The sequence below is a fragment of the Ostrea edulis genome, chromosome 3, assembly GCF_947568905.1.
Source record: "Ostrea edulis chromosome 3, xbOstEdul1.1, whole genome shotgun sequence".
NCBI lineage: Eukaryota > Metazoa > Mollusca > Bivalvia > Ostreida > Ostreidae > Ostrea > Ostrea edulis.
Genome location: NC_079166.1, coordinates 36,185,029 through 36,197,733, shown reverse-complemented (window position 1 = coordinate 36,197,733; position 12,705 = coordinate 36,185,029). Strand labels below are relative to the sequence as shown.

General features: G+C 35.4%; 1 protein-coding gene across 1 annotated transcript; it reads left to right on the top strand.

The window, feature by feature from the left end:
• The first annotated feature begins 1,687 nt into the window (after nt 1-1,687).
• Nucleotides 1,688-6,112, top strand: LOC125676973 (toll-like receptor 4). The gene has a single exon (XM_048914863.2). The coding sequence runs from the start codon at nt 1,776-1,778 to the stop codon at nt 4,029-4,031; it is 2,256 nt and encodes a 751-aa protein (XP_048770820.2). The 5' UTR covers nt 1,688-1,775; the 3' UTR covers nt 4,032-6,112.
• Nucleotides 6,113-12,705: the final 6,593 nt, after the last annotated feature.

Here is a 12,705-nt window from a genome sequence, read left to right as displayed (position 1 = left end):
CTAAAAACTAACACTATAACTAAACTACAAAAGCTGATAACAAACAAAACGCCTACATACTAAAATCATCGAGTGTAATTTGATCCAATAGAAAAGCCTGTTCTAATCGAGCGTCAAAACTGAACTGAGAAGAAGATGAACCAATCTTTACCCTTTGGGACCTGCCATTTAAATAAGACTGATTTTATTTTATTGCGTGTGAATCAAAGTTATAGTATCTTAATTTCTTTAGTAGGAAATCAGGCCTAACTAACATTTACAAACGTTATGACAATAAGATTTCCTTGGTCCATGGCATGTAACAATCATGTGACGTCAGTACTTTTATTTAGTGCTGTTTGGTAAGAATTGGATTCCCTAAATCCAGACTGTGAGCTCACAATAAGATCAAAGGCTCCAGTGAATTCACGTACTTAATAAGCTATGTGATTTTCAATGACTTTAGAATAAGTTGGTAAGGTTGATTTTGGTGGGTAGTTACTTGGATCACGTTTATCGCCCTTTTTATATAGGGATGACTTTAGCTTGTTTCAGATGAAAGGTGAAGATAACGAACAGTGATCAATCTCATAACTCCTACAAGCAATACAAAATAGATAGTTGGACAAACACGGACCCCTGGACACACCAGAGGTGGGATCAGGTGCCTAGGAGGTATGGTGCCATTAATGGTGCTAGCATTAATAAGATGGAAGTGGGCTTACAAACTACAATGAAAGCTACACCTGCTGATTTATTCACAGGCATGTCAAGTGTCAATAAGCATTTCGAATCAGAATATCTGTTACGATCTTGATATTTATTAATTTTACATGTTACTACCGACATGGTTTGTCATCCCGAGTTTCCTCCATTGGTTGGGAAGGTAGAGATAACAAAGTCTTTCATATCAAAGATTGACACATTAACAGGCACTTCCCATTAACGTATTATTCAAAATAACCTACTAATTATGTTATCCCGACATTATGAAGCGTCGTATGATCCTCCAACTGACATAATCCCAATTCCCGCGGATCTCGCATTGTTTTGACTATAACGCGATCGCTTAGCACAATAAACTTCCGGTGCAGATCTAATTGCGGGAAAGGGGAGCGGATCGTACGTCATTTCTCTAGTAACGAAATACGATATAAACAGCGGTCGGCTGTTCATCAGCAGCTTTTCGCTCAAGGCCTCAACTGACGAGGACAGAGAAAAAAAATGGAAATCCAAAGCAGATGGGTAATTAATTTATCCCAATTAATATTTTAGTATTGGGAACTGATGCCTGTTAAAATTTATTTATTAGTTTAACTACAGAAAATATATTAGGGTATTCCCATATTTGGGAAGAATTTTATATGGGATATTAAAATCACATTCTTATTGATTTATGGAAATTATCTACTTTTATAATTTATTACCGCTTAGTAATCCATCTTTGACAATTTATTAAATAAAAGTTTATATAAAAATCTATTAAGTATTGTTACTTTGTATTTCTATCTGATATACAGACTTGGGAGACCCACAAGTTACAATCACTGAATTTACCATAAAAAGTGTGAAACGTAACATATCTACAACCAAAATAGGAAATGGGGCAAGACGTGGCGTGGCCTTGGGTTATTTAAAACTTGCTGTTATGTAAGATTTGCACAATTATAAGTTTACACTTCCTGGTTCTGATACCTGCAGAACTATTTTATAATGTTATGAAAACAGATTAATTATTCATAAAGCCAGTTCCCTTTAAAGCTGTTCATAGTGCAGATGAATCTTGTCGTTAATCAATGCCTATAATGGAAACGGGGCCTTTGTTGTATTGGATTTTAATATTTGGATGTTTTTATCACATGGAATCCATTTCAGCCTCAAGCAAAACATGTATATTTGAAAATGTGAAATGTATTTGTTGGCATCAAGACAATGGTTTCCATGTTAACTGCTCGGGAAAAATTGGAAAGAAGATTCCTAAAATTGATGATAATGTAGTTTGGTTGGATTTAAGTCACAACAACATACAAGAAATTGATCCACAAAAACTGCCTAACCGTTTAAAATATCTTGATCTTTCTTCGAATACTCTTACAAATGTGAAGAAAATGTTCTTTAATTCTTTACCAGAGCTCCGCTTTCTAAATTTATCGTATTGCAGTGTAAGTCATGTGGAGGAAGGAGCTTTCATTGATTTGGATAATTTGCAACACTTAGATGTTTCCTTCAATAGAAACTTAGGATTTGCGTCATTGCCAAATCTGACATTTGGTCTCATCAAAACAAGGATTAGTTCGCTGCAACTGAATGGGATCACATGTAAGACAGGAACAGATACAACCTTAAGACGTCTTCATTTAAGAAACATCAGAGGAACAAATATTACAGAACTTTCGCTAGACAGCAATAGACTGGAATTATTTGAACCAGGGGTAATCGGATGGTTACCAAAAACGTTAAAGGTATTTTCAATGGCTAACAATAAATTAACAACTGGTGTATATCTTTTAGAATTTGCATCAATGACGAATTTAAGAATTTTGAACGCAAGTATACAGCTTCATCCACCGAAATACCCGTCGTCTGTGCTCGATAGATGTCAAGATAAAGTGGAAAGACAAATTTATGATGGTGCTAATGATTCAATCAAAGAAATATTAGGAAACTACTACAATAATGATTATTCTCTTAACTTTAACTGGACGATTCCTTTACCCCCAAATCTTGAAACATATGATGCTCATTCTAGTAGATTATACTTTCATGTTCCAGACTTTTCTGTGTATGCTCCAAATCTTCGACACGTGTACCTTCAAAACAATTTCATAATATCATGGACGGGGCATATACAAATGAAAAACTGCAATATATTAACCTTGGATATTTCAAACAATCTCTGCTCTCACGTGTCACTACAATTTTTTCAAGACTTGAAACATGCACGATATTTGAACATTTCTCACAATGACTTAGGACAAGATTTAGAGAAGGACACAGAAGGTCTACTGTTTAAAACTCTTGAGAGACTGGAGGTTTTGGACATGTCATTCAACAGAATTTCGTCGTTACCAAAGGAACTTCTGAGAAATTCAAAAAGGATTAAGTACATTAACGTTAGTAACAACAGATTATCTGATTGGAAAGTTAGTGTGAGTGGTATGTCCAATTTAACATTGCTTGATTTATCTCAAAACAAATTGACAACGCTTGATGACAACGCTCGTACTAACATTGAAAGAGCTTTCAAACACTCCAATTTATCTATTGACTTGTCTGAGAATGCGCTAGCTTGCTCATGTGAGAATCAAGAATTGCTAGTATGGATGAAAGAAAGCAAACAACATTTTCTCAACGTCGATAATTACACGTGCTCTCCACCGAATCCTCGATTTAGTTTTAGAACATTAAACAAATCTGTGATTTCGTTGTCAAAGTCTTGTAAATCTTACTTAGGTTGGTACGTTGGATGTGCAGTGTCATTGGCGGTATTTTGTAGCTTTTTAACAAGTCGGTTACTTGTCAAGAACAAATGGAAAATCCGATATATTGTCTACAAGTCAAAGCAGAAATTTGGATGGGTAAAGCAACCCAATATGCAGGGGTCAACCAGCGTGAATTACGAACATGACGTATTTCTGTCCTACAGTGGTTGTACATTAATGTTTGTACTGAATGAGGTCATTCCTCGTCTGGAAGGAAACAGGAATATGAAGCTTATTGTCAGAGATCGGGACTATTTGCCAGGATTTCCAAAAACGGATAGTATAATGCATAGTCTACAAGAGAGTCGAAAAACTGTCTGTATTGTGTCCAAAAAATACTTAGAATCCAGGTGGCGCGACTATGAACTGAACATGGCGAAGACAGAAGGCATTGTCGATCGGAGTGGCTTAGATTTTGTCATTCTTATTTTGTTACCGGAAGTTTATAATAGTGGTTATCCTAGAAAAATTATGGACCTGGTGAAGAGAAATTGTTATATTGAATATCCGGAAGAATCGTGTGCTTGTGACGATTTCTGGAATAAATTGGTCGATATGATTGAAAGCTAAAGAGATACCAGTGCTTTATCTGTAATGACTATTTCTCCATATATTTCTGTCGGAGCAAGGTGAAACAAATTAGTTTGCTTTATATATATTCTTCACCAAAATTGTAAATACTATAAATGAACGATCATATTTAATATGTATCGAATATTTGAGTATGTGATCAAATATACGAGTGGCAACACGTCTATCATGTATCAGAAGTGTATGCTTTAATGAAATGTAAAACTTTCACAAAGATTAAAAGCATTGAATGGAATCACCGATGGTGTGGCAGAAAGGAACAAGCGTAAAGGATACTTACGAATCACTTAAATCCGTGGGCTCATTTTCATGGATTGTCTACATTTTACGACTTCAGTTTTCATTGTCGTGTAACGTAAATTGAAGCTGAATATAAATTTTGTAATTGTTGAATACACAAAATCATGCGATAAAGGTACAGACAAGACCCAATAAAATTGAGCTCCAGTAAGCTATATCAGATAACCCAGTAATTTAATCGTGTTTAGTGTTTAAAACGTTTGAATTTAAAACCCAAAATCTTTAAGAATCTTTGCCCCTGATTTAATTAAGTATCACGATCTACTTTTAACCACATTTGTGGGTTTTTTTATTCCAAGAGTTTTCGGGTAACTAAGTTTCGTCCGTTCTGTAACATTTTTCCTCAGAGGATTTCATTGTTCCATAGTTATTTTCACGTTCATAATCTATTAATGAAGCAGCACATGGATGATATTCAATATTTTGTTGTGGGATATATCATTTATTTAACGAGTAAGACAGGATTGTTTTTTAATATTTTCACGTGTGCGAAGCACCGAGCATAGCCTAAATTTTGCAGCCCTTCGCAGGCAATTGTGACGTATCCATATGAGTGAAACATTCTCGAAAGGGGCGTTAAACAATATAAAATCAAACAATCCCCCAGTGGAAGTTAAATTCAAATTAAATAAAACGTGAAAAATTAATTACGTATAACGTAAACTGAAGATCGTATGTATCGCAGATGAATATTGAAGCAAGTAGTACCGGTTGTCATTTTCAAACCGTGAAAATAACAACTGTTAAAATATCAATTCTTATTCCATAGATAAATTTCAGTATTTCACTGATGAAAATGTAATAGATACAGTTGTTAGATAAAATTGACAGGACTATTTTAAGAGTAATTTATTTTATACTGGCTGGTTTCCAACAAACCCCTAAACGCAAATAAACATTTGGCATCATTTCACATGAATGACATGGGAAATGGCTGTATATGTTTTATATAATTGCATTTTGTACATGCTGTATATAGTAGAAAAATGAAAGATATCAAATACATGTAGTTGTCATAATACACGTATCAACACTTCCCCGCAAGTTACGTCCCTTTCCGGGGTCAGACAAAGGTCAATCGGTGAAAAACCCAGTTTTCCTTCTTTACCTTACCAAATGTAAAATGTTATTACTTTGAATTTTAGCCAATTACCAAGTTTTCATACAAGTTAATGGGTTGCCCCAATCTGGGGCATATTGTAGTTGACTGCAATTGATGGAAAAATAGCAGATGTCAAAGCTACAGATAGGAAAATTACAAAGGCCAACGTAGGGAAATACGATTTTTATCCGGGAGATGACGGACAAGGGACGTAACTTTCGCGAAGTGTTGATACGTGTATTGTTGAAGAAAAACCTCTCGGTCTTGAGGAACTATTTAAAAGAATACAGCATATCCCTTTAATTTTGTATTCGGTCAAAAGGAGATGCTTACTCCTCCTAGGCACCTGCTCCCACCTCTGGTGTGTCCAGGGGTCCGTGTTTGCCCAGCTATTTATTTTATATTGCTGATAGGAGTTATGAGATTGATCACTGTTCGTTATCTTCACCTTGCTTTTAATCGACACAATTGGCACTCTGGGTTTTTCTCCCCTTTGTGTATATGATGTATTACATTCACCTTTATGTTGAGGGATCATAAACAGTTATAGCTTGAATTACTTTATAATAAAAGCTGAATATCAATTGAATATGAAAGGTGAAGATAACGAACAGTCATCAATCTCATAACTCCTATAAGGAATACAAAATAGAGGGCTGGGCAAAGACGGATCCCTGGATATACCAGAGGTGGGACCAGGCCCCTAGGAGAATAAAGCATACCCTTTCCACCGGTCATACCTGCCGTGGGCCCTATATCTTCTATGTATAATATTATAATGTCTTTATTTACTTTCTATTATGATACCAATTCCTTCAATGAATTGCAATTCCATTGTTTTCCACAAAAGTAATTGGTGACTTCAATTTCGGTTTTTTTAAAATAACTATATATTCTTCAGTAACTTTGGAGTCAATATCGTTGTTCATTATATGCACTGATTTCGTATATCAATAGACAGACTTTATTTTGTACCTTGAAGTAGAAAGCTTGTATTTGTTCAGCGTGCTGTGTAATCCATGTAATGTTTGAGATAATAAAGTATTGTTTCAATCAAATCATATTGTTATATTTAAACCATGAAGCATTTAATTGAAATATGATTGAAAAGTTATTGCAATTACACACTGTTTTGCAATTGCATGCATTTGATTAAATGTAATTGAAAATAAACTCAATTACAAACATATTCAATTACTCTTAAAACAGTAATATATTACATTTGATTACAATCACTGATCTCAATCACCCCCATCCTAGGTCACAAATAGAGGAAAAATAAAGAAAATAGAATTAGAAATTATTATCAAGTATCAAAAATCTGAAATAAAAAAACTTTAAAATCGAAACTTGTCACCTAGCAGGGAATAGAAAGGAACCGATTTTGATATAGAAGCATTTGATAGAATATCTTTTAGATTACATCCAATATACCACCTCCCAAACCACAAAGCAGCCTTCTGCATGATCACATCGAATTCATGAAAAGGTCAGATCAGGTCGAATGAAGCCTGAAGACCTAACTAGTATATTAAGAATTAAACTGCAAACGAAGTCTGGTGTAACATGACCTCGTAGCTTTCACTTCATCAAAAACACTTACGAAATGGTGAAAGACTTGTCATTGATCATATAGTGTAAAACTTATACGATACCAATTTTGATGCACCAGATGCGCATTTCGACAAATAATGTCTCTTCAGTGATGCTCAACCGAAATGTTTGAAATCCGAAATAACTATGAAGTTTTGGAGCTAAATATAGCCAAAAACAGCGTGCCAAAAAAGTGGAGCCAAATTCGTCCAAGGATAAGAGCTATGCATGAGGGAGATAATCCTTAATTTTGAAATGAATTTCTAAATTTTATAACAGCAATTAAATATACATCCGTATTTTCGAGCTAGTAACGAAGTACTTAGCTACTGGGCTGTAGAGACCCTCGGGGACTAACAGTCCACCAGCAGAGGCCTCGACCCAGGGGTCATAATGTAAAACTTATACGGTACCAATTTTGATGCACCAGATGTCAATCCCTTGGATCTGCTGGATAAATATCACCAAGAAAGAATTTCCCATGTTATATTGTAATGAATTCTCAGTGAGATCAATTTATCCATCGAGAGTTTGGAACAAGAACCATCCAGTTTGTATCCTGTATCACCTTCCTTCACACGGTTCATAGTGGCCTAGTGGTTAAGACACAATGGGCAGTCCTGTTTTAATTTAATACCAGCTTTGCGTCAGGTAAGACTAGACCTTTTGACATCATAGACAGTTGCTTCTTCAACATAAATGGAAAAAGGAAATATCCGCATGCAGTGATCAGTCATCTGAAAACTTACTTTGTTAAACACCATTCTGATTCCACTCTCAAGTACTCTGAAGTTGAAATAAAAAAATGTTGGAGCTCTTCATTAACAATATCTTCGTTGTCTTTGGTGATCTTTTGGGAGTCTTCTAATATTCTATTGGAATTCCTATATGTACGAATTGTGCTCCTTTGTTAGCTGACATGTTTCTATAATTTTATGAAACAGAGTTTATTCATTATGCACTTACATGAAGAAAACAACTCTTGCTGCGACCGTCAATTCGACATTTAGACATGTTGACGACGTTTTATCTATTAACAATAATCATTTTCATTGTTATGTCAATTCCATAAATCCTGTGACCTCGATTGTGAACAAACATAATAGAGTCTTCCCTATCTGCTTCGTACTGTTTTATTGAAATTGAATATTGAAGTAAAACTAGCAACTCAGCTTTATGCCAAACAGGATGAGTTCAGCTTCTCTATTGTCAACTTCCAATATTTACAAATGTATGTAGAAATATCCATTTTCACATGCATATAATGTATATATTTCTTAACTGATTCGATACGCACGAACCTGTTCTGCGTATGATCAATTTTTAAATCGAGGCAGGCTACTTACAGAGAAGATGATGGTACAGGGTTTTCGATAGTTTCGTTTAAAGTCAGCATTTCGCAAATGTTATGGTCGTTGTAAGGTTTTAGTTCTGCAATACAACCTAACATTGGGTCAAATGCTGTCTGACGTGTTTCAACCCCATTGTTATGCCGTTCTTGGTACAATAATTTTGACTACAGATTATTCCGTTTTCCAGATCAAGACATAAGGCCCATGCCTGGCGTGACTAGTGGACAGTGGATGTTTACTCTTCCTAAACACCTTCTCTGGTGTGCTAAGGAGTCCGTGTTTGCCCTACTCTTTATTTTGTATTCCTTATAGGAGGTATGAGATTGACCACCATTCGTTATCTTTACCTCTCATGGTAAGTAACTGCTCTTTCCTGGATTTAAATATGAAAGCCATGGGTCGTTCGGATATGACCTTATAAGCGGAGGTCCTATGCCACGATAGGTGTTGGCCCTATCCAATATCCTCATTAGTGCAGTCGTACGTACCATGCATAGATCAAACTTTGTAGCACTTACCCTAGATATAATGACGTTTCTAGGAGTAAAAAATTCTCAAATAGGATATAAATCGCCATAGAAAGAAATAGGATTCCTTCAGTGACTACAACAACAGCCTTCATTGAGTCATTGATTCTCCAGTAAGAGAACATAACAATCCTGCTAGACATATAAATCGTCAATGATGAAAATGGATCCTTTCCTGTATACGAGTCTTTACACACATATTAGAAGATATGAGTATGTTAGTATATGTATACCTTTCATAAACACCACAAATTTTACCTTGAGTGGCTGTTAGAGATCAGTGCGAAAGTGTACCAATAATCAGAAACATACAATAATTTCCATTTGTCAATACTTTTAGTCAGCATATCGCACATTCTATCTTCGGACTACAAATTACTCCGTTTACATGATCAATTATTGATTTATTGTATACTGTTTAACGTATCTCATGAGAATCTTTCACTCATATGGAGACGTCACCTCTGCCGGTGAAGGGCTGCAAAATTTAGACCTATGCTCAGCGATTACGGTCTTTCAGCAGGAAGAGACCACTATAGCGCCACACCTGCTGTGACGTCAATTATCGGAGCTTTCTTTACTATTTCAATGATATGCTATCAATGTATAGAGCAAGATATGGATGTCGAAACGAAATGTGGAAAGTTGTTGAGTTCTAGATCACATAAGAAATATAATGCAGCATTATGATGGATTTATCAAAAGTATTTTATTGTGTTTTCCATAATATCATTTTAGAAAAATTAAATACATATTATGGTTTTAAGAGAGAATCTACTAGTCTCATAAGAACAGCCATTCGAGTGACCAGAAGCAATGTATGAAACTGGGAAATGTTTCCTGTGATTTTTTTATAATTATAAAAAAGGTGTTCCATAAGGTTTTCTTCTTAATCCTTTTATCTTTAGTGTGTTATGTTCTGAGGCACTTTGGGATGATCATTCCACACACACATACAGCCGACTCACACATACTTAGCACCTTATTTTTTGATCTGGGATAGACTCATTTTTATACTTGTGTTTTGAAAATGTAAACATCACGTTATCAGTGATAAAAAGAAGAGAAATCATGTAACCCTTTTCACGTCGTTTGTCTCACCTGGTTCAAACTTTGCCTGACCTTTTATTCAAACGAAGTCAGAATATTGAATATACATATATCAATGAATTGGTTAGACATTCTTATCTACTTTCGTGTTTCCAATACATTTCTAAAAATTGCAAATATTGAATTACATCAATCAGATCACTTACAATCGGAGTTAATTTGGTTGTTGTGTATCAACTGTCGCGGAAGTGCAAGAACGATAACCCAGACTAATGTTTCGAATTACATTAAGCACACGATGAAAACCGAAGCCTCTCTGGACAGATTATAAACATTAATGTTCTTTTAATGATGACAAATCACATCCCTTCCCAGCTTCTTCTATCTCTCTTCATTCATATCGAGGAGGGTGGTCTGCTTCGTCTACTTTTGTAATACTGCCTTTCTACACCGTTCAGTCACTCCTAGGCTACAGAGTAATCTCTACATTGACTGTGCCGTGAAGCTTCTGTAACCAACCACGAAAGAAAAACATGCCTGTTATCCTCTTTCTTTGTACTCTTCCATAGTTTTTCATAATTTGCCAGCCTCCTTCGTTGACTTCGCCGTACCTCCCATCCTAGGGAACAGTCAACTTTATCATTACAAAAACTTTTCTCTCCCTAGTGACCAGATAACGCTCTCAGGCCTAAGGTTTATTGGGACATCATCACTGCATCTTCTTGCCCAGAGATGCATCTAGCAATTACAAATGTAAAAATTACAAATGTAATTCCTAGTTTAATTTGATATTCTGGACATCTTTGGTTCTCTTTTCTTTTATGATTTCAATGTTTTACAAACTGAGTATCAATACTTGTTTCTCAAGCTTTTAGCCTCCTTCGACTGTCTTTTCATATTATTAACTTATTCTCAGGGGGCCTGTTTGTGTTGCTATGCATATCTTCCCTGTTGAAAGGAAATTTTGCATCCTCATAGAAAGTGTTCTAGGGGTTCTGTTTCTGCAGAAGAGACCGTCTTGTATTTCTGAAAGGTTCGATTTGTGAAAATTTGTAAGTGTTGGCAGTACATCGTAGACTGGTCTTAGAAGGAATTATAGAAGACTTCTCACTTTAGAAATAAGCATTGACTACCTAACTCTACCGTTTATGGTTGTCTGCTTTCTTGCTCTTTGGTTTTGATCTTCCCATGAACCAGATCTTGTCCATCTTAAATGAAAGCTTTTTTCAGTAACAGGTTCCCGATGTTTTCATATCTTGGGTTTCTACTGCCACTGATCCTGCTAAGTCCGTATGCAATGGTCTGTTCTCCTCGCCCAACACTGCTTTAGAGACTGAACACTTTCATTCCGGTATTGTTTCTGTACCTACTGCTCTTGCGTTTCATCTTTAGAATAATTCCAATTCATTTTAAGAATGCTTTACCCTCTTTGAATTTTTCCACTATGGACGTAAATGGTAGTTGTAACTTGGTGCGGCTGGTGTACAGCCATACCAGTTAAAACCTAACGGTCCCCCAATAATTTTCAAAAGACGTTTGTTAATTATGCTTTCCAGATCTTTGAGTGATCTTGATGATTTTTTTTTCCGTATACAATAAAGGACCATACTACTCTAAGCAAGAACCCATTTTTTTATATCCATGCCTAAAACTGTCCTGGTTGATTCTCCTTGTCAGTTTCTGATTCGATTTGACACATGTTATTCGATATTTTGAAAACACTTGTCACTTAATGACACTTTCCTACGCATTTCATTCAATTGTCGATTAAGGATGGGGTGACATCTTCTTGTAGCTTCTGTTGAACATTTACTTATGAAATAAAAGCTCCATGCGCAGGAATGACTTCACCATTCTAGTTTTTCACGTATTGTGACACAAATTATACTACAAAACGGATTTATTCTGATTTATGCAAATATGCAGATTAAATTATATATGTACAATCCATAATTACGTCAATTTATATTATATACAAAAGTAATTTGGTAACGACATACACTTCCTCATTATGTCATATTATTGCGTGGAATTCTGATCTTGGTTCCTTAATTCTTGGCTGGTATCATGAAATTACCAGATACTGTAATATTAAAACGGCAACAGTATTTGGGGAAAATCCTGATATTTTTACAAAGACACTGTTTGGGAGAAATATCGGTGAAAGTGTCGATAATGCTAGAATCTGCTTCTAGTAATGCTTACTAAATGTAAGCAACAGTTCTTTGAAACAGTGATTGCTTATCGTAAAGTCAGTGGTATCAGAATGATATAAGCGTATTCAGTAACGTAGCATATGTGGTCAAATACCTACTTTGAGATGAGTATCGTCTTCTATAGGCAGGTAAACACGTAAATGTTTATCAAATATATTATGAATAGCTCCTATAAAAAATACAAAATTAATAGCTGAGCAAACAAGAACCCTTGAGCATACCAGATGTGGGATCAGGTGCGTAGGAGGAGTAAGCATTATCTGTTCACCGGTCACACTCGCCTTGATTCTTGAATATTTATCTAGTAAATGGAGCAATCCGTAGTCAAAATCAGTGTCAATCTTAACTTTGTAATCTGCGCTATGAAATAGACAATATTCTCTTGGGTTTTATTAACATCCTGCTCGTCGCGTTAGGCTGTTACACGTTTCAGATAATATCAACGGCCGGTAAAGAATAGGATCAAAATTCCAACAACAAAAATATCCAGCTATCTAGGTTGTTAAAAGTAAC

Excerpts from the sequence above, each read along its gene's own strand:
- LOC125676973 (XM_048914863.2), top strand. The coding sequence starts at position 1,776 with ATGCCTATAATGGAAACGGGGCCTTTGTTGTATTGGATTTTAATATTT.